At 45.4% G+C, this 23,672-nt stretch overlaps 2 protein-coding genes across 2 annotated transcripts in view; one reads left to right on the forward strand and one right to left on the reverse strand.

Annotated features, from left to right (window-relative positions):
• Positions 1-1,358: 1,358 nt before the first annotated feature.
• Positions 1,359-5,852, forward strand: TSR2 (TSR2 ribosome maturation factor). The gene is made up of 5 exons (XM_028522380.2): positions 1,359-1,516; positions 1,695-1,785; positions 3,990-4,081; positions 4,593-4,763; positions 4,993-5,852. Exons 1-5 carry the CDS (start codon positions 1,433-1,435, stop codon positions 5,125-5,127), a joined length of 573 nt encoding a protein of 190 aa, XP_028378181.1. The 5' UTR covers positions 1,359-1,432; the 3' UTR covers positions 5,128-5,852.
• Positions 5,853-5,957: 105 nt separating this feature from the next.
• The window catches only part of FGD1 (FYVE, RhoGEF and PH domain containing 1), a 39,658-nt gene continuing 21,943 nt past the window's right edge, over positions 5,958-23,672 (reverse strand). The window contains exons 7-18 of the mRNA XM_028522379.2: positions 22,642-22,798; positions 22,397-22,535; positions 15,299-15,357; positions 15,025-15,171; positions 14,535-14,627; positions 14,289-14,368; positions 10,303-10,333; positions 9,497-9,598; positions 9,023-9,148; positions 8,684-8,845; positions 7,475-7,618; positions 5,958-6,932 (exon numbers count right to left, since the gene is read on the reverse strand). Coding sequence (XP_028378180.1) covers positions 6,627-6,932; positions 7,475-7,618; positions 8,684-8,845; positions 9,023-9,148; positions 9,497-9,598; positions 10,303-10,333; positions 14,289-14,368; positions 14,535-14,627; positions 15,025-15,171; positions 15,299-15,357; positions 22,397-22,535; positions 22,642-22,798 — 1,546 coding nt within the window. The 3' untranslated portion in view covers positions 5,958-6,626. The remainder of the gene's footprint in view (positions 6,933-7,474; positions 7,619-8,683; positions 8,846-9,022; positions 9,149-9,496; positions 9,599-10,302; positions 10,334-14,288; positions 14,369-14,534; positions 14,628-15,024; positions 15,172-15,298; positions 15,358-22,396; positions 22,536-22,641; positions 22,799-23,672) is intronic.

The raw sequence follows: 23,672 nt of genomic DNA on the forward strand, positions 1-23,672 counted from the left end.
CCAACACCACATGTAATTCTGGAACATTTTCATCACCCCCAGAAGAAATCTTGTATTCATTAGGAGTTGGATACCATTTTTTTCCTCTCCAAGCCCTGAGTAACCATTAATCTATTTTCTGTGTATAGATTTGCCTATTCTGCACATTTTGTAGAAATGGTATTTTTTAGAATACCATTGGTCTTTTTTAAAAAAAACATTATTTATTTATTTATTTATTTATTTATTTTTAGAGAGAGGAGAAAGAAGGGAGAAAGAGAGGGAGAGAAACATTGATGTGAGTGAGAAATATCGATCCAACATTGATCAGTTGCCTTTCACATGGCCCCAACTGGAGGAGCAGTTGAAACCCAGACATTTGCTCGGCAACACCCAAACCACTGAGCCACACCTGTCAGGGCACCATGCAGTCTTTTTTGACTAGGCAATAGTGATGTCACCTTTTTCATTCCCGATTTCAATAATTTGAGTTTTCCCCCTCCCTTTTAGTTAGCCAATCTACCTAAAAGTTTGCCAATTATGTTGATCTTTTCAAATAATCAGCTTTTTGTTTCAGTGAGTTTATTGTTTTTCTATTTTCTATCCCATTTATTTCCTCTCCAAGCTTTATTTCCTTCTTTCTGCTTGCCTTGTGATTACTTTGTTCTTCTTTTTCTAGCTTCCTAAGGTAGAAGGTTATTAATATGATTTGTCATATGGGCATTTATAGCTATAAAATTCTCTTTAAACATTGCTTTAGTTGCACCTCATACATTTTGGTGTGCTGTGTTTATGTTTTCATTCAATTCGACATGTTTTCTAATTTCCCTTGTAATTTTTTTCTTTGACCCAGTTGTTTAGAAGTGCGTTAATTTCCACGTATTTGTGAATTTCACAAATTTCTTTCAGTTGTTGATTTCTAATTTCACCCCACTGTGGTCAGAAAGCATCCTTTGATTTCAATCCTTTTAACTCTATTGAGGCCTGCTTTGTGATTTAGCATATGGTCTAAACAGGAGAATGTTCCTTGTGCATTTCAGAAAAGTGTGCATTTTGCTATTTTGGGTGTAGTGTTCTACAGATTTAACAATGATTTTTTTAAATACAGATTTTTAAGGCTATATTCTCGGAGGTTGATTCTTCTGCCCTAGGGACTGGTATCTGTATTGTTAATAAGTTCCTCACATCTTTTCTGCGCAGTATGGCCCAGAACCCAGGGGCTCGGAAACCCATGGACCCACGTGTCGCACACTTCTGGCTTCCTTTGATTTATATACTGCACGCCAGTAACTTTGTGGGTGTCATCCATTGCTCCGATCAATGTTTCTACTGCTCTAGTCTTGCTGCCAGGTCAGCGGAAAGAAGACTGGGTTCTCAGGCTCGGTTTTCGATTGTGCCTGGGCCTTGCTGAGGAGGGATTGGTTTGCCTGGGCATCACGTGGCGCTCGGCCAGATGATGGCGGGCGCCGGGGAAGATTTGAGAGCCCTCTTCGGAGCTGGCGTCCGCGCTGCCCTGGAGGCCTGGCCTGCCTTGCAGGTGAGAGGGGCCGCGGCCGGGGCCGGGGCCTGTGCCAGGAATAGTTAGGGCCTGGAGCAGAATAGGAATTGGCCGAGATTGGCGCTTGAGGCTCGGTGGCATAAGTGGCGAACTCCTACGTCACCTCAAGTGAGCTCTTTCTCAGCCTGACGTGGTCCATTTGGGCCTATGTTCACAGATCGCTGTGGAGAATGGCTTCGGGGGAGTGCACAGCCAGGAAAAGGCCGAGTGGCTGGGAGGTGCGGTGGAAGAGTACTTCTTCCGCAATGGTGAGTGTGAGGTGCTGCGACTTGTGTGGGGGTTTGGTGGGATTAGGAAATGAGGAGGCGAGGGGACTGGAGCAGAAGGCAGGTTGTGGAGAGTCCCCATTTACTCTTGAGCAATTATCGGTTGGTACCTGAGGGCTAGGTGGAATGAGTACAGGCTTTGGAATCAGAATTCTGAGGTCAGATAGATGCCTTTTGGGCAGGTGTCATCCTGGACAAGTCATTTTATCTCCCTGAGACTCACTTCCCTAATTCCTAAAATGGATGTAAGATCCATTACCCGAGTCACATAATTTTACTTAAGATTTTTCTGCAGCAACTTTAATAAAGTAAAAAGAAACAGGTGAAATTAATGGTGTTCAATTCAATATATCCAAAATATTTCAACATGTAATTAGTATAAAATACTATTAATGATATGTTGTACATTTTAGCATTAAATTTTCAAAACCTGCTTGGTGCCCTGGCTGGTGTAGCTCAGTGGATTGAGCGCTGGCCTGTGAACCAAAAGGTCATGGGTTCAAGTCCTGGTCAGGGCACATGCCTGGGTTGCGGACCAGGTTTCCCCAGTAGGGGGCGCACGAGAGGCAACCACACATTGATGTTTTTCTCCCTCTCTTTCTTCGTGCCTGTCTCTAAAAATAAATGAATTATTGTTAAAAAAAAAAAAAAAAAAACAACCCTGCTGGGTATTTTACAGTTTTATCACATCTCAGTTTGGCCTAGCCACATTTTAAGTGCTCAGTAAACACATTTGAGTATTTGAACAACAGAGATCTACACCTCTGTTGTGTCTTGAGGATCATATGAGAAATAAGGAGCCCTGCAGAGGGCCTTTTGCATAGTATTAGTTTTACAAAATTCTTCATTCGTTTTTTTAGTGTTGGAGGTGACATTAGGCAGAGACATTTTTCTCAAGAAGATTACAGTCTAGTGAGGGTTCCATATAAGTAAACAGGCATTTACACACAGGGTAATAGGTTTTCAATAAAGAGGAACTCAGGGTGTTTGGGTAACATAAGACTTGGGAGGAGGTTTCTCTTGGAGATTGTTAGAGGAGGTGGGGATTGAGCTGAGTTTTTCTTTTAAGATTTTATTTATTTATTTTTAGAGAGGGGAAGGGAGGAAGAGAGGGACAGAAACATCAATGTGTGGTTGCCTGTTGCACACCCCCTACTGGGGACTTGGCCCGCAACGCAAGCATGTGCCTTGACTGGGAATCAAACTGGTGACCCTTTGGTTTGCAGGCCAGCACTCAATTCACCAAGCCACACCAGCCAGGGCTGAGCTGAGTTATAAGGGATAAGAATGAGTTAACTATTTGTGGGAGGCAGGGAGAGCAACACTCAAGTTTAAGTTCTGTGGTATGAGGAGATTATGTTTTATATTTGGAAAGTGGTAGGGTGCTCAGTACTGGAGTTAAGTGTGTGCGCGCGCGTGCATGTGTTTTTGGGTGTGTGGAGGAGTGGAGTAGTAGAGAGTAAAGCAGAGGGGTGGGGAGGCCCCTGGAAAAGGGTAGGATGTGGAAGGCCGTACATGCCTTTGATTTTGCCCTTTAGGCCAGCGTTGCCCAAACGGCATAGTATGGGAGAGTAGATCTGTTAAGTGTTCATTGAGGAAAAAGCTTCTCCAGTCAAATTATGTAAGAGAAGCACTTTTCTTCAGCTCCTACTTAAGAGTCACAAGAATCATTAACATAGTTAAGGCTTGGGTAAAGATAAGAATTAAAAAGAAGCTTGTTTACCTTTGTTTTCCATTAGCTTTCTAGATAGATTCCTTTAAAACCCAGCAGGACAGTTACTTCCTAAAAGCATAATATGAACACTGCAGTAGGTGAGAAAAATTAGTTGGCAGGTTCTAAGGTGAGTAATGGGATGGGATTTGCTAACTAGAAAGTTCAAATAGTAATCAGTGTGGAGCAAGGACTAGGCTATGATATTTCATCATTGCAAGTGCTTCTGTCCATTTCTTCTTACCTATGCCATTAGTCTGTGGCCTCCTGTATCTGTGGAGCCACAATTATGAAGGGTCTCTCATGTTCAAACCTGGAAATGCAGAGCACGTCAACGAATAAAAGGCTCACTGTTTGGATCCTTACTCACCAACCAGATATGAACCCAGTACATAGGCATTGAAGAATAGCAGGCAGGAGTGATGAAGTTGGCTGGTCTTTGACCAAAGGGCCCTCCCTATTCTTTCCTACTCAGCTGACTTGGAGCTAGATGAGGTGGAGGACTTCCTTGGGGAACTCATGACGAATGAGTTTGATACAGTTGTGGAGGATGGGAGTCTGCCCCAGGTGAGCATATCATGGACACAACTGTGATCTCTTTGCCTGCAGTCTTTCTTCTCCCCAAGTATTTTTTTTTTAGGCTAAGACTCTTGGCTCTAACCATTCTTTTCTCAAGTCTTGCATAAGAGCCTTTTATGACCCCCTATTGCCTAATGGGAAATCTACTCTTCCAAGGCCTTTCAAACCCTGCCTCTTCTCTTTTCAGACATTATTCTCAGCCAGGTCTATTCCTCATCTGCATCCCAAGGGCAGGTCAGGCCAGGTACTTTTTCACCCCTGCTCTGGTTAACATCACTCCCCCTACCGGGATTGCCTTCTCTGCTAGGAGGCCCTCCTTCAGTGTTTCAGGCCTTTCTCTGAGCCCTTCATAGGTGGTTCCTTCATTAGTGAACTCCTTGGGGAAGAAAAGAGCCCCATTCTCTTCTGGAAAAATCCAAACCCTTCCCCACTCTTGCTGTAAACATGGGCTGTTGTAGGTTCTATAGAAAATCCAGCTGGCCAAATGTTTTCTTGATAGGTGAGCCAGCAGCTGAATACCATGTTCCACCACTTCCAAAGGGGTGATGGGACCGCTCTGAAGGAGATGGCTTCCAGCATCACCCAAAGAAAGTGCAGGGTTAGAGCGACCACACTTACGACAGCCAGAGAGACAGATGAGGATGATGCGGACAGCGTTGAGGACATGGAGGTAAAAGGGTTGCCCCTTGGATGGGGAGATGTAGATATTTTCAATTTTCTGGGAGATCAGCTAGTATCATAGGGAAGTGATGGGGGTGGGATGGTAGTGGTTGTATTATCTAGAGAGGGCAAGGAACTTTCCTAAGCCAATCCTTGCAAAGCTGGGAGAGCCTTGAGTCTCTCATTGGCCACAGCTGGGAGGCATTGTATTTAGCTCTGTTTTTTTATTTCTCCTCCAGGTCACAGCTACGAATGATGGGGCAGCTGCTGATGGGGTCTGTCCCCAGCCTGAATCCTCTGGTCCAGATTCCCAGACTATTAAGGAAGAGGATATAGTAGAGGATGGTTGGACCATTGTCCGGAGAAAGAAATGAGTGGGTCTGGAAATGGTTTGGGCCCTTATTTGCTAGTTGTTTTGAGATTTTTTTCAAGGCTTGTGGGCCTATGGACTGGTTATCCCATCTCCACCCTCTCCCTCTTCCCCTGTCAAGCTTCCTCCAGGGGAAGAAGAGCCCTAGCGTCCTTGGTCTTGGGGTGGTAGGACCTGGTTAACCACACCTCCTAGGGCTATAAGTTACCATCTGAATGATGAATGAGGCCTGGTTTCCCAGCTCAGTGCCTTGGGTGCAGTCAGTGGAAAGATAGAAGGATGAGTGGGTATGGCTGTGGCTGAAGAAGCTGAATGCTGTTTGGGAGCAGGCAGGCAGATTTATAAAGGGAGAGGACCAGCAGAACCAATACTTTTGCTGGGTCAGGAATAGTGAGATGAACATGCAGCAGGGAGAGAGATTCATTGATGATGTGAATGAAAGTTATGACAGCTCTCGTACTTCCCTGCTGCACACACACATAGCAGGAGCAGCAGCAGCTCTGTACCCCTGTCAAGAAACTGGAACCTCCCAGGGACACTCCCTTCTTGCAGCCCAGCCTCCAGCCCTGGGTTCCTGTGGGAATTCTAAGACCTTGGCAAGGTGGTGAGCTTGGGTGACCTGGGCTTTGTTTTTTGCTTCCTCCAACCTCTTTCTAAACTCTTCATCCAATTCCATCAAAGTCCAGGGATGAGGCCTAAAACCTGAATAAATAAGACCTTAATGTTTAATCTGTTGCTTGACCTGTTGTAAGTATCCCTGGAGTCATCTTTCTGGAACCTGAGGTTCAGAACTCAGCAAGGGAGCAGTTTTGGGGCCCATCCTAGCAGTCTGGGACTTTGGACAAACAGACAGACAAGTGGAGCACAGCAGTGCTCTGAAAGTTTCCGTAAGCCTGAAATAAACTGTATTTTTCTTTAAAAAACAAAACCGAGAGTATCCATTGTTCTCCCCCCCTGTTCCCCTGTCCTGCCCGGTGGCCCTGCCATGGGTCTGGACGATAAAATAATGGGTAGCCTTGGGGCTGGGTAGAAGCTGTAAGCCACGGAGAGGCAGGAAGGATCCGGTCACTGCCCCACCTAACATACATATGGAGATACTGGCTGAAGGGGCAGGGGTGGGCCAGGGCCATGAACTCAGTGGAAGAACTGGCACTTGACTCTAGGTGTCCTGCCTCAGGTACTTTGGGGCGAATTGAGTAGAGGCAGGATCTGCAGGGGATGGAGGAAAATGGCCTAATTCAGGCAGGTTTAGCAACAATTCCCACCCCCTCCCCGGGGACAGGGATTACAAAAATTGAACATCACTAGGAATATCTTTTTAAAAGCCCACGTTTTGTGAAAAGATGAATTTTTTAAAAAACCCAAGACCCAGCATTTGGGATTGCAAGTGCCCATGATGGGAGTTCAAGTATTAACTGAGCTGGGAGGGAGAGGGCTGGAGCCCCCCATCAGGCATGGGCAGCTAGAGTGTGGGGCAGGGAGCCCCAGTTCTTCCCAAACCCTCTAGGTCTTATCTCGGGTCTGGGGGCCTTCAGAGGGTTCAGCAGTGGCTCCTGAAGCTGCCACCTGTGCCTCCTCCATCTCCCTGTCCTCAGACAGTGTGGGCCCTGGGCAGAACGTGTCCCCACGGCCTGCCCGGCCAAGCACAGCCATCCAGCGCCGCTGCAGCTCCTCTGTCTCAGGACTGAAGTACCAGCTCAGGTGGCTCTGGGTGATCTTGAAGACATGCCGTCTGTCCGGCCGCTCCCCTGCCTCAGGAGGCCCCACCTCAAAACCAATGAGGGGCAGGCTGCGCTGGGCTTTCACATCCTGGGGAAAGAACAGAGCCAGGGTCACCTTGGGGCTTGGCTTCTCACCAGTTTTCCACCTACTAAACCCCTTCTTTTCCTTCACCTGCTCAAGAACCTTCTAAGGCTCTGTTGATAGCAGTAGGAAAATGTCAGAACTGGGGTTAGGATGCAGGTTGGGCTCAGATACCCGTTTCCTCCAATACCCCAAAACAGCTGGGCTAGTCTCGTTAGCGCATACCAAAGTTTTCAGGCCTTTGCCTAAGCCATCACTCCCATTTACATGTTTACCCCATCCAAATGGGATCTAGCAGTACTCCATCTTCACTCTGGCTTCCTCCAGGAAGCTAGACCCCTCCCACAACTCACCCCACTTTCCCCTACATACATTGGCCCACAATGATTGTTTCTAGCCAGTCTTTATCTCACAAGGGTGGGGGTTCTGATTTCCACTTAGGCTCCCCCAATGTGCCAAGGCCAAGGAGAAGTCAAGGACTGAAGGGAAAGGGGGGCAGCCTGGTTTTGCCAGGTGGCTGAAAGGACCCAAAGGAGTAGGATGCACACCTGAGGGGCTCCGTAGATGTACAGCACCAAGGGTTCATTTTCAGGGACCACAAACCATGCCTTGTGCCAGCCTTTTCCACCCTTCTCCATGTAGTGCAGGAAGCTGCAGATGACGCTGTTCTCTGCAGCCACTGAAGCCTGTTTCTGTGACCAGAGACATAGGGGACATCAATGATGATAGAAGGCCTAGCCTGGCTCCTCCGGGCTTCAATACCCTGTTAGTGTTAGGTATTGTGGTGCCCATACTTCAGATGAGGGTGCTGAATTCAGGTGGCAGTACTGACTTGCCCAATGTCTCCCAGTGAGTTAGTCAGGCCATAGCTGCTACCTCTTCTAGTTAGGTGGGAGGGGTGTGCGGCTCCCAGCAGGGGCACCTGAATGCCAGTCAGGCAGTCTTCTATCAGTCCATTTATTCCTCAAGTGATTTATGCATTTATACCTCACCTTTTTGTCATCTTTTGTCACATATCCATTCCCTATACTCAGTGAGAAGCAATCTAGCATTGTGGTTAAGGGGATGGGGGCTGGGTAAGGCGACCAGCTCAGAATCCCAGCTCTAGGTGAAAATGTATTGACTTGGAAAGAGAGCACGTAGAGCTATTGTAAGGATTAAATGAATTCATAGATGCAAAATGCTTAGAATAGTGCCTGGCACAGAGTAAAGGTTCTTTAAATGTTAAAGAAAATAAATACCTCAATTTGGTTAAGAAACAAAACCAAAATGTGCACGCGCCTAGAAAGATAGGAAGCATAAGTGTTAGTGGTTATCTAGTGGGTAGAAAAAATAGGATGCTTTTATTATTTTTGTTTATATTGTCTAATTTTCTTCAGTGCACATATCCTACTTTATAATAAGAAAAGGTAGTTTGTCAATTAAAAAAACATGCAAGCTCTGCCACTCACTGGCTGTGTAACATGGGTTAGTAACCTCCTTAGGCCTCAGTTTCCTCATTTGTAAAATAGGGATAGTAATAGCATGGACAGATTAGTTACTGTGAAGATTAAATGTCTAAAGCACTTAAATAAAAAGTACTGGCTTTCATTCATTCACTCTTGCATTCATTTTACTCACTCCAAGCCTGGATGTTCCATGGATATACATGGCACCATATGGTTTCAGAGATAACCAGGCCTCAGTCACACTGGGTGGGTGAGTGGGGTTCATGTCATTGATGTGTGAGGGTTAGTGGTCATAGGCCTGGCTCTTACCTCCAAGATGGACCTCCGGCGCTGAGGTGTATGCTGGCTGCAGGCTGGGCTACTCCCAGGCACCCCGTGCAAGGCCACGTAGCAGTCAGTGCACACACGGTTGGAGCGGTTGTTGTCATAGATAAGGCGGGCCCGGAACTCGGAGCATTTCCCACAAACCACCTGGAGTGGCAAGTGGGCAAGAGATGCCTGATTCCGGAAGGCCTTCCCCTTCAGTGTACCAATTCCCACAGCTGACTCATGGCCTCTTCCCCACTTGGACCATGCCCTCTCAGAAGTGGGCCTCCAGGCTGCCAGCCCATCCCCTCCCTAGCTCTGCCCCTGCCTCCCAACACTCACATGCCCGCAGGCCTTGCAGTGGTGCCTGCGCTTGGTGATGGAATTGAAGGGCTCCTGGCAGCGCATGCACATGGTGACTTCCTTTTCTCGGATGGGTGTAGGTGCCCGCTTCCCAAGATCCACATTCTGGAGAGAGGCCCAGGTCCCAGGTCAGACACAGCTACTCCCCCATCCAGTTCGGCCAATCCTTGTGCCTGCCCTTGCCCTAAGACTTGGTTTATCATTAGGAAGCAACAGATACATTCAGAAGACCTGTCTTTGAGTCCTGCCTCTATCCCTACCTCATTGTGCTACTGAAGACAAGTCACTTCTACTTACTGGGCCTCCATTTCTCCAGTGATTTTTCTGTGGCCCTACCAACAGAAAACTGTGTTTTTGAAGTCATGTACTGCCTCTGGGAAGGGGAGAGGAGCATCTCAAGGTAAGGTGGGGACTTGAAGACCCAGTGTAGAGGGAAGGGATGAGGACTCTTACTGGGGAGTGAGGGGGTGTGTCTTCATCTTCCCTGCTTGTTGAATTCAACAGTTTGAAGGTCTCCAGCGTCTGTTCATGCTTCAGAAGGGTGGAGTTGATGGCCTGGCGAGAAAATATAAGAAATGAGAGGTCAGATCACCTCACAATCCACCCATTTCCAACCTCACCTCATTATCTTATGACCTAGCCCAAAGTCAGAAAAGTTGGGTTCTAGGCCCAGCTCTGCTCTTTGCTAGTTGTACAACCTTGGGCAAGTCCCTTCCTATATCCAGGCCTCAGTTCTTTTTTTTTTTTTTTTAAGAGAGAGGGGAAGGGAAGGAGAAAGAGGGAGGGAAACATCAATGTGAAAGAGAGGTATCAATCGGTTGCCTTTCATATGTGCCCTGACCAGGGATTGACCCACAGCCTAGGCATGTGCCCTGATGGGGAATCAAACCCACAATCTTTCCTTCTGCAGCACGATGCCCAATCGCCTGAGCCACACCAGTGAGGGCTCAGTTCTTATATTTGTGAAATGGGGGAGGGGGATCAGTGGCTGAAAAACTGCAGAAGGCCTTCATAGCCACTGTCTGGGCTTAACTCACTGGGGTTACACTCTCAGAGGAGCCAGCTCTCTAAAGAAAGAATTTGTGAGTTTCTGCTTAACCTCTGGACCTCAGTGAGCTTATCTGTAAAATGGGGATGGTAAAGTATGTTGTCCAGGCCCATACCAGTCAGATGTGAGTTTTAAGAGACAGTTCACCAACCCCTGGGAGACCTGTTAATACTCCTCCAGCCCCCTACCACAAAGCCTTCTTGGATGTTACCTGGACCCAGTCTTTCTTTTCCTCCTCAGTCCTTGGGGGCAAAAAAAAAAAAAGATGTTGGGTTAGGCAGGCCAAGCAAAAGCAATTGGAGTGGTAAAGAGCAAATATTTTGGAGTTAGACAGTCCTGTGTTTGACCCTCTCCTCCTTCACTTATAACATATGTGACCTTTTAGGCACATAATTTAACCTGTTTGTGCTTTTTTATTCAATAGTTACTAATACCTTCCAGATTTGGTGCTAGGAACATGGGCCTCAGAGAGGTCCCTATATTCAAGGAACTCATGGTCTGGGGTTGGGGGAGAGACAGGGACAATACAAGGGTGTCAGTACTGTGACAGAGTGAAAATCGGGCTGAGGAGGAGTTCAGAAGAGGAGACCTGTCCCAGTCTGGAGTTTGGGTGGGGGCTGGTACACAAGGGTTTCCTCAAGGAGGTACTAAGCTTCAGGTAGAGGGGTAAAGGTGAGGTGTATATAAGAGTATGGAACATACAACAAACCATAAATAGTTTCCTCTTGCTGGAATGTCAATTTTGAGAAAGGAGGGTAGTTTATTTTTCTTCACTTGTAAAATGGAGATGACAGTTATTCATCTGGGTTGTTCTGAGCAGTAACTGAGGTGACATGCACGTGCCCAGCATAATCCCTGGTACACTAGGTGCTCAATTAGTGTGAATTTCCCCTATTCTTTGCCTTCCTTCCCCGACTCCTGTCTGCTCTGCAGTTTCCAAGACCTTTGCCCTGGTTGCATCCCCATCAAATGCTCACTAGGAGTTGGACCCGGCCTCTTGGCTGATTTCCTCCTGGTCTCTTCTAATCTCCCTCCACATCCACACTTCAGACATCAAAAGTATTTTTCTACTATGAAAATCTAAGGGTATATACCCTTAGAACCACTTCATGAAAAATTAAGGATGTGAGGCAATATTTAGCTATAAGTATGTCTATTGCAGTGCTATTTATTCTAGTGAAAAAATTGGAAGCAGCCTAAGTGTCTAACAGGGGATCAGGTTAAAAAAAAAAGGTATATCACTACTGAATGGTATGTAATTCACAACATGAATGAGGTACAACCATTTATAATATGTTAAGTGAAAACAACATATATAAAATATACATAGCATTCTGGTTTCGTTTAAAAATATATGTGATGTGACTCTTTACATCTGTCAAAACTCATCCTTGGCACACTTAAGGCCTATGCATTTATTTCACTGTTTGAAAATTTTGCCTCAAGAAAAGGAGAGGACTTAAAACAAATAATGAACTTTAGTTAATGATATACACACCAACATCTTTAGGGGTGAGATGTAGCAATGTCTGCAACTGACTTTGAAATGCATTTAAAAAAATCAGATGGATTGGTGGATGGATAAAAGAATAGATTTGTGATAAAGTAACTATAGTACAATGTTAATGAACACTTTCAGAATCTATACAGTGGGCTTATGGGTGTTCACTGTACAATTCTTTAAAGTTTTCTATATTTTGGAAATTTTTCATTACTGAAATATGGAAAGAAAACATTGTGTTTACATGTATGACCATATACACATGTACAAATATTCAAAGAGAGGAAAAGCCTCAAAGGGGATCTACCAACATATCAGCACTGGTTCTCTCTAGGTAGTACAGTTCTAGGGAATTTTACTGTATTCTGATGGTATTCTTTTTTAAAAAATTCTTTTTTGTTTATATTCTATAATTTCTTTACAGTAGAAAATATTGCTTTTGATTTTTAAGAGCCACAATAGTGTTTTTTGGCAATGCAAATTGAATATACAGGGGTGAAGTGTCAGGTCTATAATTTACTTTAAAATGGTTCAGTAAAAGGTATACATGGCAAAATGCCAATAGTTGGTGACTTCTAAGTCAGTGGTTCTAAACCCTGTTGCATGCATTAAAATCACCTGGGGAGCTTTAAAAACTCCCCATATTCAGACTATACGCCACACAAATTAAATCAGGGTCTCTAGGGGTGGATGCCAAACACCTGGTTTTTAAAAAGCCTCCCAGCTGAGGTTGTAACCAAGGTTGAGAACCAGTTGTCTAAGTGGTGGGCATATGGGTGTTTGTTGTATTTCTACTTTTCTCTGTATTTGAAAGTTTTCACCAAAATACAGGGTCCAGCACAAATAATGCCCCCTCTTTATTGCAAACTTTTATTACAAAATCATAAGCATGTAATTCTGTAATATAACAATGTCACACTCAGGCACATCATATGACATTTTAGGTGAAATGTTCAAATTAAAACTATAAATTATCACACCCATATTATTACCCTACCAACCATACTCAATGGTGTTACTTCTGCTGGACCCTGTATATTTTTTAAGGTCAGTAAAAGACATTGCAAAGCAAACCCTCCATGCCTTTTTTCAGCCACTAGGAGGAAACCTTACACTGCTCAGTGCACCCATCTGGGTCCAGCATCCCTCAGCAGCCCCCTCTCTCATCTGCACAGCCATGTGGTTTATTACTCAGACTCTTCTTAGGCTGTACTAGGCCCCATACCTGCCCTCCCCCGGATGTGCCAGTTGGCTTTGTTCTCCCTTTCCTGGCTGCAGGCCTCCAGGCTGCTCTGTCTCCCAGAGATTCAAATACCCTCTAGCCCACATTTGTTTCTCTCTAGCCTCTTTACAGTCCCAGCAATGAGGGTTCTGACTCTTATTTCTCACTTCTTTGGAGCCTGTCAGAAATAGGTCATCTAGCCATGTGCATCCATTCTCCAGCCCTGACAATGACTTTGATACCTATCCCCTGGGCCCTCAGAAGGCAGCATGAACTCCAATCCCAGCTCTGTTCCTTTCTAGCTGTGGGATCTTGGGCAAGGTGCATAACTCTTCTATGCCTCAGTTTCCTCGTCTGTAAAATGGGATAGATGGTAACAGTAGCTACTTTAAGGGTTGTTTTCAAGCATTGAACTAGTCAATTTATACTTAAATTGTTTAAGTTAAAACAGTGCCTGGCATAAGAGCAAGTATGTCTTCATTAAATTTGAGCTACTACTATAATCATCCAAGTAAAGGAGAGATAAGAAAGAAGCCTCTTCATGAAATGGTTGGGTATTACTTTTAAATTTGTTACTATTTAAAAATTTTTCTTATGAAAAATTTCAAGCATACAGAAAAGCAGACAGTATAGCACAGTACATTAAATATATACCCACTATATAGATGCAAAATTTTCTTTTTAAGATAGATTTTATTTTTTTAGAGAAGGGAGAAGGGAGGAAGAAAGAGAGGGAGAGAAACATTGGTGTGTGACAGAAACATCAATTGGTTGCCTCTCGCATGTCCCCTACTGGGAACCTGGCCCACAACCCAGGCATGTGACCTGACTGGGAATCAAACCAGTGACATTTTGGTTCACAGGCTGGTGCTCAACCCACTGGATTACACCAGCTAAGGCTAGATGCAAAATTTCAAATATTTTGCTATATTTACTTCATATATATTATTTATATATATTTTATATGTATGTGTGTATATATGTATGTATTTTTGGTACATAAATCATTTAAAGATAAATTAAGATATGATATGATACTAATTCCTCAGCATGCATCATAAGAAAACAAGGCCATTCTCTTATATAACCACTATACCATGACCACACCCGAGGAAGTCAGCAGTAATTCCCCAATAGCTAATGCTCACTTCACATTTAGATGTTCCTATTGTCTTGCCAATATCTTTTAGGGCTGTTTTTCTCAAACCAGCCTTACATTATGGATCAAGCATTGCATTTGGTATTTCTCTTAAATCTCTGAATGTACAATAAACTATTTGTGTTGTTATTCATGTTCACATTACTATCTTCCCTCTCTTCTAACAAAACCCACCAAAAGAACAAGCCTGTATCTTTGGGGAAAGGTGCCTACCCTTTCTCTGGAACAATCTCTCCCCTAGGGAGGTAGCCTGACGTGCATGGCCCTACCATAGAATATCTGAAGGAAAGCCATAGATAGGCAAAGGTCAGGTACCTGGCCTGGAGCTCCAGGGAGCGCTGCTTTCCTGACACCAGGAAGGTTCGAGGCAGATTGAGGTTGGAGCTTTCCTTTAGCTGAATGGAGGGAGAAAGAGGCTTTGTGAGGCCTACTGTGTTCCACAGGGCCCTCGTCCTCTGCACACACGCATGCACAGACTTAGGGTGAAGTCAGGTTTTTGTTATAACCTCCCAGCACCAAGGTCCCACTTAGGGTCCCCATTTCCCACTTCCTGGTGCTTACCTCCATGCCATCTACATCAATGCGTGCCCGCACGCTAAACTTCTGGCCAAGGAGCCGCAGCCTGGGCACGCAGTAAAGGAGGCGGTCATTGAACTAGGAAGGAAAAGGTTTGGGATGTATATGCGGATGACCCAGGAGGGCTGTGGGCCAGCTCTCTTCACTTATAAGACCCCTGAAGCTTTAGTACTGGAGAATCAAAGCAATAGGTGGAGAAAACAGCCTAGACAGAGCACAAAGGTCATAAGGAAAGAGCCTAGGCATGAGAGTCACTTCATAGTTGGGTGACCTTGGGCAAGTCACTTCTCTCTCAGTCTTAGTTACATCATCTGTAAAGTACAGGGAAAAACATTGCTAATGTAGATAGTGAAAGTACAACAAGTTATTGTGCTTAGAAGAAAGACTTAGTACCAGGACATACAGTCTTGAGTGTGTACCAGGTCAACATGTGTGGAGAGCATGGCCCATCCACAACCCCACACCTGGCACTTACTAATATGAGGTATCGGTCTTGAGTGGTCCCATTCTTTGCTGACAGCTTAAGGATGTGGCCTTCTTTTATGAGCTCTTTAGTTGGGCTGACAATGTCTTCCTCACCCCCTAGCAGCTCATATACTTTCAGCAGCTTGTGCATTCGCTCCTGGTAAGAGACAGTGAGTAAAAGGCAGGTTTGCGGTTCTGGCCTCCCTTCAGATATTCACAAGTTGCAAGCCCTCCAGGACAGAGGTGGGTGGCCAAGGAAGGGCAGGGCTAGGAGAGTCACTCACCATTTTGCGGATGGCAGCATTAGAGTGTTCTGCTGCTGTGGCTATCAGCTCCAGAGACTCTGTGGGCAAAGTGGGAAGGAAGTTGGATGGCGGATTAGCGGAGATGCTCTTGGGAGCATCTTTGCTTTCTGAATACCTCTCCTGGCCTCACTGCACCCTCTTCATTCCAAAAAGCAAAGATGTCCATAGCAACAGTACATAAAATCAGAAAATGTCTCAATTAATGCCACAATAGCAGAATCATAATAGAGAATAGCTGGCAGCCAATAAAACCCAAGCTTTACAAAATTATTATTACCATTAAAAATAACAACAATACTAGTTATAAATGTACTTGGAAGGAAACATACCCATGTTTTAACAAGTTGTCTCTGGGTGGTGGGACCATGGGTGGTTTTTATCATCTTTAGATTTCTCTGTGTGTTTCACATTTTTTTAAAGATTTTATTTATGTATTTTTAGAGAGGGAAGGGAGGGAGAGAGAGGGAGAGAGAGGGAGGGAGGGAGAGAGAGAGAGGGAGAGAGAGAGAGAGAGAGAGAGAGAGAGAGAGACATCCATGTACGGTTGCTGAGGGTTCTGGCCTGCAACCCAGGAATGTACCCTGGCTGGGAATCGAACCTGGGACATTTTGATTCCCAGCCCACGCTCAATCTACTGAGCTACGCCAGCCAGGGCGTGTTTCACATTTTTTTTTTTAAAGATTTTATTTTTATTTATTTTTAGGGAGGGAAGGGAGGGAGATAGAGAGATAGAGAGGTAGAGAGATAGAGAGAGAGAGAGAGAGAGAGAGAGAGAAGAGAGAAACATCAATGTGCGGTTGCTGGGGGTTATGGCCTGCAACCCAGGAATGTACCCTGGCTGGGAATCGAACCTGGGACACTTTGGTTCCCAGCCGGCGCTCAATCCACTGAGCTACGCCAGCCAGGGCATGTTTCACATTTTTGATAAAGAACATGTATTACTTTTATAATCAGAAAGTCATACAAAGAAACAAAAAGATCCTATTCTTTGTCTCGGTAATTCTTTTTGTTTTTAGATTTTACTTATTTTAGAGATAGGAGAAGGGAGGGAGAAAGAGAAGGAGAAAAACATCAATGTGCGGTTGCCTCTCACGCGCCCCCCACCAGGGACATGTTCCACAACCCGGGCATGTGCACTGACTGGGAATCAAACTGGCAACCCTTTGGTTCACAGACCAATGCTCAGTCCACTGAGTCACACCAGCCAGGTCTGTCTCAGTAATTCTGATTATAAGAACTATACTAAGAAAATAAGTGTTCTAGGTACAAATGCATTTTGGTTGCAGTAGTATTTATAACAGTGTCAAACTGGAAACAGAAATGGCCAACTGTAGGGGTTCGGCTAAATGAAGTAATGTGTGTTCATATAATGGTCTACTAAACAAACTTTACAAATGATGCTTGTATATGGTTTTTCATAATTTGGGAAATGCTCGGGATATTTTAGGAAAGGAAAAGGATACAAACTTGTATATACCCAAAATTCTCAATTTTGCAAATTCCCCCCCCACAAAAAAAAACACCAGAAAGAATATTTCAAAATGTCCCTTGTGCTGGTTCTCTGGGGGCTTGTATCACAGGTGATTTTTTCCCCCTACCTCTTTCATCTTCCCTTTAATTTCCATATTTTCTATAGTAACCAGGTATTATCAGGAAAAAAATGGACATAAACTCTTATACATTTCCATACAGCAACAAATCCTGCCCATCATGCTCGAGGCCCAGCTGCACTGCACCCAACTTGCACTGCACCCCACTCTTGTCTGTATAGTGCTGGGTTTTCCCATTCAGAAAATATGTCTGTAATGGAGGAGCACAAGTGCTTCTGAAGTGGGTGCATATGGTTGGCAAACCAAGTCTTGCTCTCCTAGGAGGCCCTCCCTCCATGACCAAGTGTTGGTGCTAAAGATCTGTGGCCTTTCCCAGATCAGGCCTTTCAGGTGCCAGGCTCCAATCTCCAACTTCTCCTCTACTTTAGCTGCCAGAGAGAGCTTTCTTATACGTGGCTGGCTGTCACTCCTCTACTCATATGTGCCAATGGCTCCCCTATGCCTGTAGGATAAGGACCCAGCCTTTTAGTCTGGCATTCAAAGCCCTTGGTGATCTGGCTTCTGATGACCTTTCCAGTGTTCTCTGCTTGCCTTTCAACATGTCCTGTCTTGCCTCACCTGGCCAACTGCCACTTAGTCTTTTGGATTCAGCTCACCTCCTCCAGTAAGTCTGCCCTGAATTCCCAGGCTGGATTATGACCTTGTGTGGATTCCCACATTCCCCTTAGCTCCACCTTCTGTCCTACTGGTCACACTGCACATTCATTGTATGTTTAGATGCCCACGTTTGTATCCTGCAGTACACTAGGAGCCCCTAGGATAGAGTCAAGGTCCCACTACCCTCTCCACGGCTCCCCAATAGATGCTTTGCATAAATTAGCTTTTTAAATCCTTACAATAGCCCTATAAGTGTGACTGTGCTGTTTGTCCTATGGGGAAACTGACTCAGAGAGAAGAGGTGGTGGCCTTAGGTTGTTTACCTGAGAGGTAGCAGAGTTGACCTCAGAGCTGGAGTTGCTCTCTCAGTTGCCCTTTCTCCTATACATTCTGCATCTCCTCCATCCCAGGGAAGGGGGCATGCTGGGTGGTAGAGGTAAGGAAGGGGACAAGAAGAAAACTCTGGCAAGCAGTGGGTATATGAGCTCAGGCCTGTGCAGGTTGCTGGACTGACTGGAGGCTTTGCTATTGGGAACTCTGTCTGGAGGTGTCTTGTGTGGGAAACAGACTGGCATTTCCAGTGTATGTAGGCTCTTTCTGGAGGTTCAGTGTGGGGATCTTAGTTCAGGAATTCATTTGGGGGTTTAGTCTAAGGAACACAGTTTGGGGAGATTGGTATAGGAGCTTGGTATGGGGGCTTTGGTGGTGCCTGATCTGTGCTTGGCAGTCTGGGACCTTATTTGGAGTTCTATTTTGGGCTCAGGGTAGGCAGCTCAGGCTAGGAGTTCTAGCTGACCTGGCTTGGTAAGCCCAGTCTAGGGTCCAGGCTTAAGAATTTAGTCTGAGATGCAGAAAGTGGGGGAGTCAGTCTGGGGAACCAGAGATATGATTCAGTGGGTCTCAGTCCTGGAAGCACTTTCTGGGGCTCCATCAGAGGGTTTTAGTCTAAGGAGAAAACATAGGGAGGTCAGCTTAAGATCGTGGCTTGGGGAACTTAGTGAGCATATATTATGCTGACTCTCATTCTGAGAAGCTCAGAAAACTAGACTGGGAAGTTCTTAGAGGCGGGGGAGCTCACTTAGCCATGCTCATGCTATGAGGTTCCTTCTAGGGACACAGGTAGGGATGAGATTGGTATAAAACAGGAACCTAAATTTGGTGAACTCAATCTGGGGACTGATTTTAGGGGTACTTAGTATGGAGGGTGTCAGGCAGGGCACTCAGCAATAAAAACAGCTAACATTTTTGAGCCTTTACCATGTGCCAGACATTGTGCTAAAAGCTTTACCTGGATGATCTCCTTTACTCTCCAGACAACTCTTTGGGGTAGGTATCATTATCGTCACCACTATACCAGAAAACCAAAGCTGAGAGACTGAGAGAGTCACCCAGGGACACACAGATGGAAAAAAGGGACTCAATCTAGGGCTCAGTCTAGGGAGCTACACTGGCAGCTCACTTTAGGGGTCCAATCCAAGGAGTTCATTCAAAGCATTTCAGTTAGGAAATATCATGCTAGGGATCCAGAATGGAAGTAAAATTGCAGAACTCAGTCCTGGAACTTCAATGTGGACATGTGATTCTATAGAATTCATGGGCTCTGAGTGGAGAAATGAGATGGGAGGCTTCTTGTGGGGACCTAGTGGCAGTGAGGTGTCCTAGGTTCTCAGTATGGGGCCCAACCTGGAGACCTCAATCTGCTAGACTTGACCTGTGAATCTCAATCCATAAATCTAAGTCTGGGAGGTAGAAAATGGGGGGCTTTGTCTGGGGGAAGTCTGTCTGGGAGTTGAATCTGATAAGATCAGATTTGGAGCTTAGCATGGGTAGCTTAATGTGGGGGACTTGGACTAAGGAAAACACAGTCTGGAGTTTCTGTGTGGAGCTCAGTCTGGGCAGCTCAGTTCCAGGGTTCTCTCTGGGGCTGACTGGTTTGGGTCTGTGGTCTGGGTCTTGAATGTAAGTCTTTTGGGCTCAGGCTAGAAGTGTCAGTCTGAGGGACAGTACATGGAAGGGTTAATCTCAGGTGCTTGTTTTGGCAATACCCATCTATAGAATGGTGGCCAAGGAGATCAGGCTGGGAGGCTCTTTTGGGGGAATCTCACTCTGGGACATCAGATTTAGGGCTCTAACTGGGGACCCTAGTCTGGGGATCTCAGTTTAGGAAAACTGGTGTGGGGTATCTATGACTGGGACCTCAGACTGGTTCAGCCTGAGACTTGGGTTAGATAAGTCAGTCCATAGGAATTAGGGTGGAAGGCTTTTTCCAGAGATTCAGGATATGTAGCTCATCCTGGCACCTCAGTAGGGGCTCTCATTTGGGGAGAGGAATATGGTATTTAGTTTGCAGATGTTTGTAGAGCTCAGCTATCAAACTCTTTAGGTTTCTATCTCTTTCTAGAGGTCCAGGCTTGGTAGGAAAGTGCCCCCATCTGGTGGTGTGGAGAGGGTTCACTTTGGGAAGTGGATACAACTGTCTGCTTCTGACTCTTGTGACTTCCAGGACCCCACACTTTCCTAGTTTTCCTCCTACCTTTAGGGCCGCTCCTTTCTAAGTCTCCTTTTCTGATTTCACCTCCCTCAGCTTTGTCCTTGGTTCCCCCGTCTTTTCCATGTGTACTCACTCCCTTGGCGATTGTGTTCAGCCTTATGGCTTTGCATACTGTCTATGCACCAATGACATCCAGATCTCTCCCCCTGGGATTGTATGCTCATCTTTGGCATGAGTTTAACTGGCAGCTCACTTTGAACAAGTCCAAAATCAAACTCCTAAGTGCATCTTAGGAACTACTACCACCAGCCAAAAAGTTTGCGAGTCATCTTGACTCTTTCTTGCGAGCCCACACTCTCCACCCTGGTTCTTTCAGTGCTACTCCCAAATGCAGCAACTGTGAGCAACATGGGTCTGAACTGCATGGGTGCACTTACACATGGATTTTATTCAATAAATTCTATAAATGCATTTTCTCTTTCTTATGTGTTTCTTAATGACATTTTCTTTCCTCTAGCTTACTTTATTGTAAAAATACTGTATGTAACACATACAACGTATATAAATCAACTATCATATGCTATCAGTAAGGCTTCCGGTCAACAGTAGGCTATTTGTTGTTAAGTGTTTGGAGAGTCAAAAGTTATATGTGGATTTCTGACTACATGGGGGTTGGTGCTCCTAATCTGGCATTATTCAAATGTTAACTGTATAATATATCTTGAATCTAACCATTTCTTACCACTTTCACTACTACCATCCTAGTCTTAGACAATTTTTCTTACTTAAATTTTTGCAAAAAGGCCTCTGACTGGTGGTGTCTTGGCTTTCTCTCTTGCTCTTGATCAATACCTTCTCATGACCACCCTCTGCATTCAGAATAAAATCCATGTACTGATCTATGCCTTCAATGTCTCGCTTCTCTCTCCAATCTTACTCCTGCCTTTCTATCCTCACTTGTCATGCTCAGGTCACAGTGGCCCTCTTGTTGGTCCAGAGACAGAAGCTACCACCTCCTCCCCTAATTTCTATCTTAGGAACTCTGCACCTGCTGTTGCTTCTGCATGGAATATGCCCCTCCCAAATTGGTGCTATTCCCCAATTGACATGTGGCTCACTTCTTGTTATTCAGGTTTGATTCAAATATATTCTATTCAGAGAGGTCACCCAATCTAGAGTAGGCCCCCCAGTCAGTTACCTCGCCCTCTTATTCACTGAATTATACATAGCACCTTTCTAATATTTTCCTGTGTATTTATTACAGTGAGTCCTCAAGGTCATCAATTGGCTCTTGGAACTGTACAGAAATGATGTATAATGAAACCAGTTTTACCATAGGCTAATTGATACAGGCAAGAGTTGAGTTCCTATGGCATCTCATCAATGTTCTAATGAAATGGCATTGAAGGAAATGACATTCCTTCACGAATGACATTCGAGGACCTGCTGTACTTTTGTTTATTGTCTATCTTTCTGACTAGAATATACACTCCCTGAGATCAAGGGCCTTCTCTGCCTGGTTCATCTTCATTTCCCCTGTGCCTAAGACAATGCACAGAACACAGAGGTGCTCAGTGCACAGCTGTTATGGTAAGGAAAGAATAAACTGAAATAAAAGTCTGGGGTGAGAAAGTTGGGGAGAGAGACTCTGGGGAGCACTTTTTTTGGGTGTGACACTAGAGGGTGGGTTTTACACTGGAGGAATCAGAATTAAACAGTTTTCTAGTGGTTAAGTGTGGGGAGGTAGTATCTCGGCCTACAAATCTGTATCTCGGAGCCAGAAAATATCAAATCCAGTCTGGGGTGCTCAGTTTTGGAGAGATGATTCTGTGGGGCCCTGATCAGACTTGGAGTTTCTTTTGAGAGGTTCATTCTGGGCAGAGGCTGTCAGTTACGGAGTGGAGGTCTAAATGTGGAAGATGGAAAATCAGGGGCTCAATAAGATAAATCTTTCTGGGGAGCTTAGCTATGGAGATTCAGTTAAGAGGACTTGGCCTGAGAGGTCAGTCTGGGTTCTCAGCCTTGTGGCTCAATCCCTTTAGGCTTGGGGCAACTTTATTTGAGGACGAGTCTAGGAGTCCACCTTGGGTTCTTGGCCTAGGAAACACGTGGCTCCCTTTATGGGATCATTCTGGGAATGCCCCTCAAACTCACAGCATTCCCGTTGGAAACTTTAAACTGGGGAGCTCCTGAATGTTCTGTCTGAGTCATCAGGCAGAGATATCAACCTGGAGGTTTATCCTTGAGTCTTACTCTAGAGCCTCAATGTGGGCCTTTCAGTCTGCAGATCCTATTCTGAGATTTCAATTATGTGCAATGGAAGGCTGACCCTGTGATATAAGTCTTGGGGTGGGGCTGGGCCCAGGTGTGTGCACTCACTTTGGGCGTCCTTGCTGTCCGGTGAGCCATGGGGCAGCTTTAACAGATAGTCCTTGAGAAGCAGCTCATAGCGTGGGATGCGCTGTACAGGCTCCAGCATGTGGTGCTGCAATGTCAGGTTGCCACAGGCTTCCTCCTTCTGTGACAGGCAGAGGCAGAGGGGTTCAGGTCTGGCCATAGAAACCCCCACCGGGTCCCTGAAGACCTCTCCTCCCCAGTCTATCCCATCCATCTTTGCCACTTACCTGCACCTCATGGATGATCACTTTAAACTGGGTGGAGCGCTCTGTCCAGGTGTTGACCAGCTCCACGGCCCGGTCAAAGTTTTTCACATATTCTCCATACATCTTGAGGAAGGGTGCCAACTTTTGCAGGATGTCTCCAATGCGTGGGTAGCGGTCCCTGGGGTGGAAGCAGGGGCTGACATGGTTCTGTTGATCCTTGTCCCCCAATCTCCCTCTCACCCCATAGATCTCTAGCCCCAGGCAGAGACCTATGGGGTCTCTTAGTCCTAGAAATCTACCTCTCCACCAGTCTACTTCTTAGGAAACTCTGCTTATATTATCAGCCAATTAGGCCGAGAGGCTCTGCTTGACTGGAAACTATTGCCTGGACTGCCACTTACCTCAATTCTACCCTGCTCAAGCACCAGGAATGATACTTCTTGGAATACCTGTGCTGATCTAATTGCTACTTCAAACACTGATTGATTGATTGATTGATTGATTTTTAAGTCTTCACCCAAGGATATGTTTATTGATCTTAGAGAGAGAGGAAGGGCAAGAGAGAATAAGAGAAATATTGATGTGAGAGAGAAACATCAATTGGTTGCCTCTTGTATATGCTCTGATTGGGGATTGAACCTGCAATCTTTTGGTGTATGCAATGATAATCCAACCAACTGAGCCACCTGGCCAGGGCCATGTACTGATTCTGTACCCAGTCCTGTGTTGGGTGATTCTGGGGACACAAATGAGTCATACTTAGTGGAGCCCTGAGAAGGTAACAGTCTGGTATGGAAGGCAAAGTGACCAGGCCTGGCTGCACTCCACAGGAGTCTCAATCAGCTAGGGGACACACAGGACTGTGCCTGGGCCAGCCTTCAATGGTCACAGTCAGTTGGAAAAATGCAGGAATTGGCTTCCTGCCAGCCCTCTCTGGTCACAGTCTGGTGAGGGTGACATACTTTATCTTATGGGTGTGGGCAGTGTACAGATGATTTTAAGCAGGAAATGACATGGTCTGACTATTGTTCAGAAAGACCATTCTGGCAGGT

The sequence above is a fragment of the Phyllostomus discolor genome, chromosome X (genome assembly GCF_004126475.2).
Source record: "Phyllostomus discolor isolate MPI-MPIP mPhyDis1 chromosome X, mPhyDis1.pri.v3, whole genome shotgun sequence".
NCBI lineage: Eukaryota > Metazoa > Chordata > Mammalia > Chiroptera > Phyllostomidae > Phyllostomus > Phyllostomus discolor.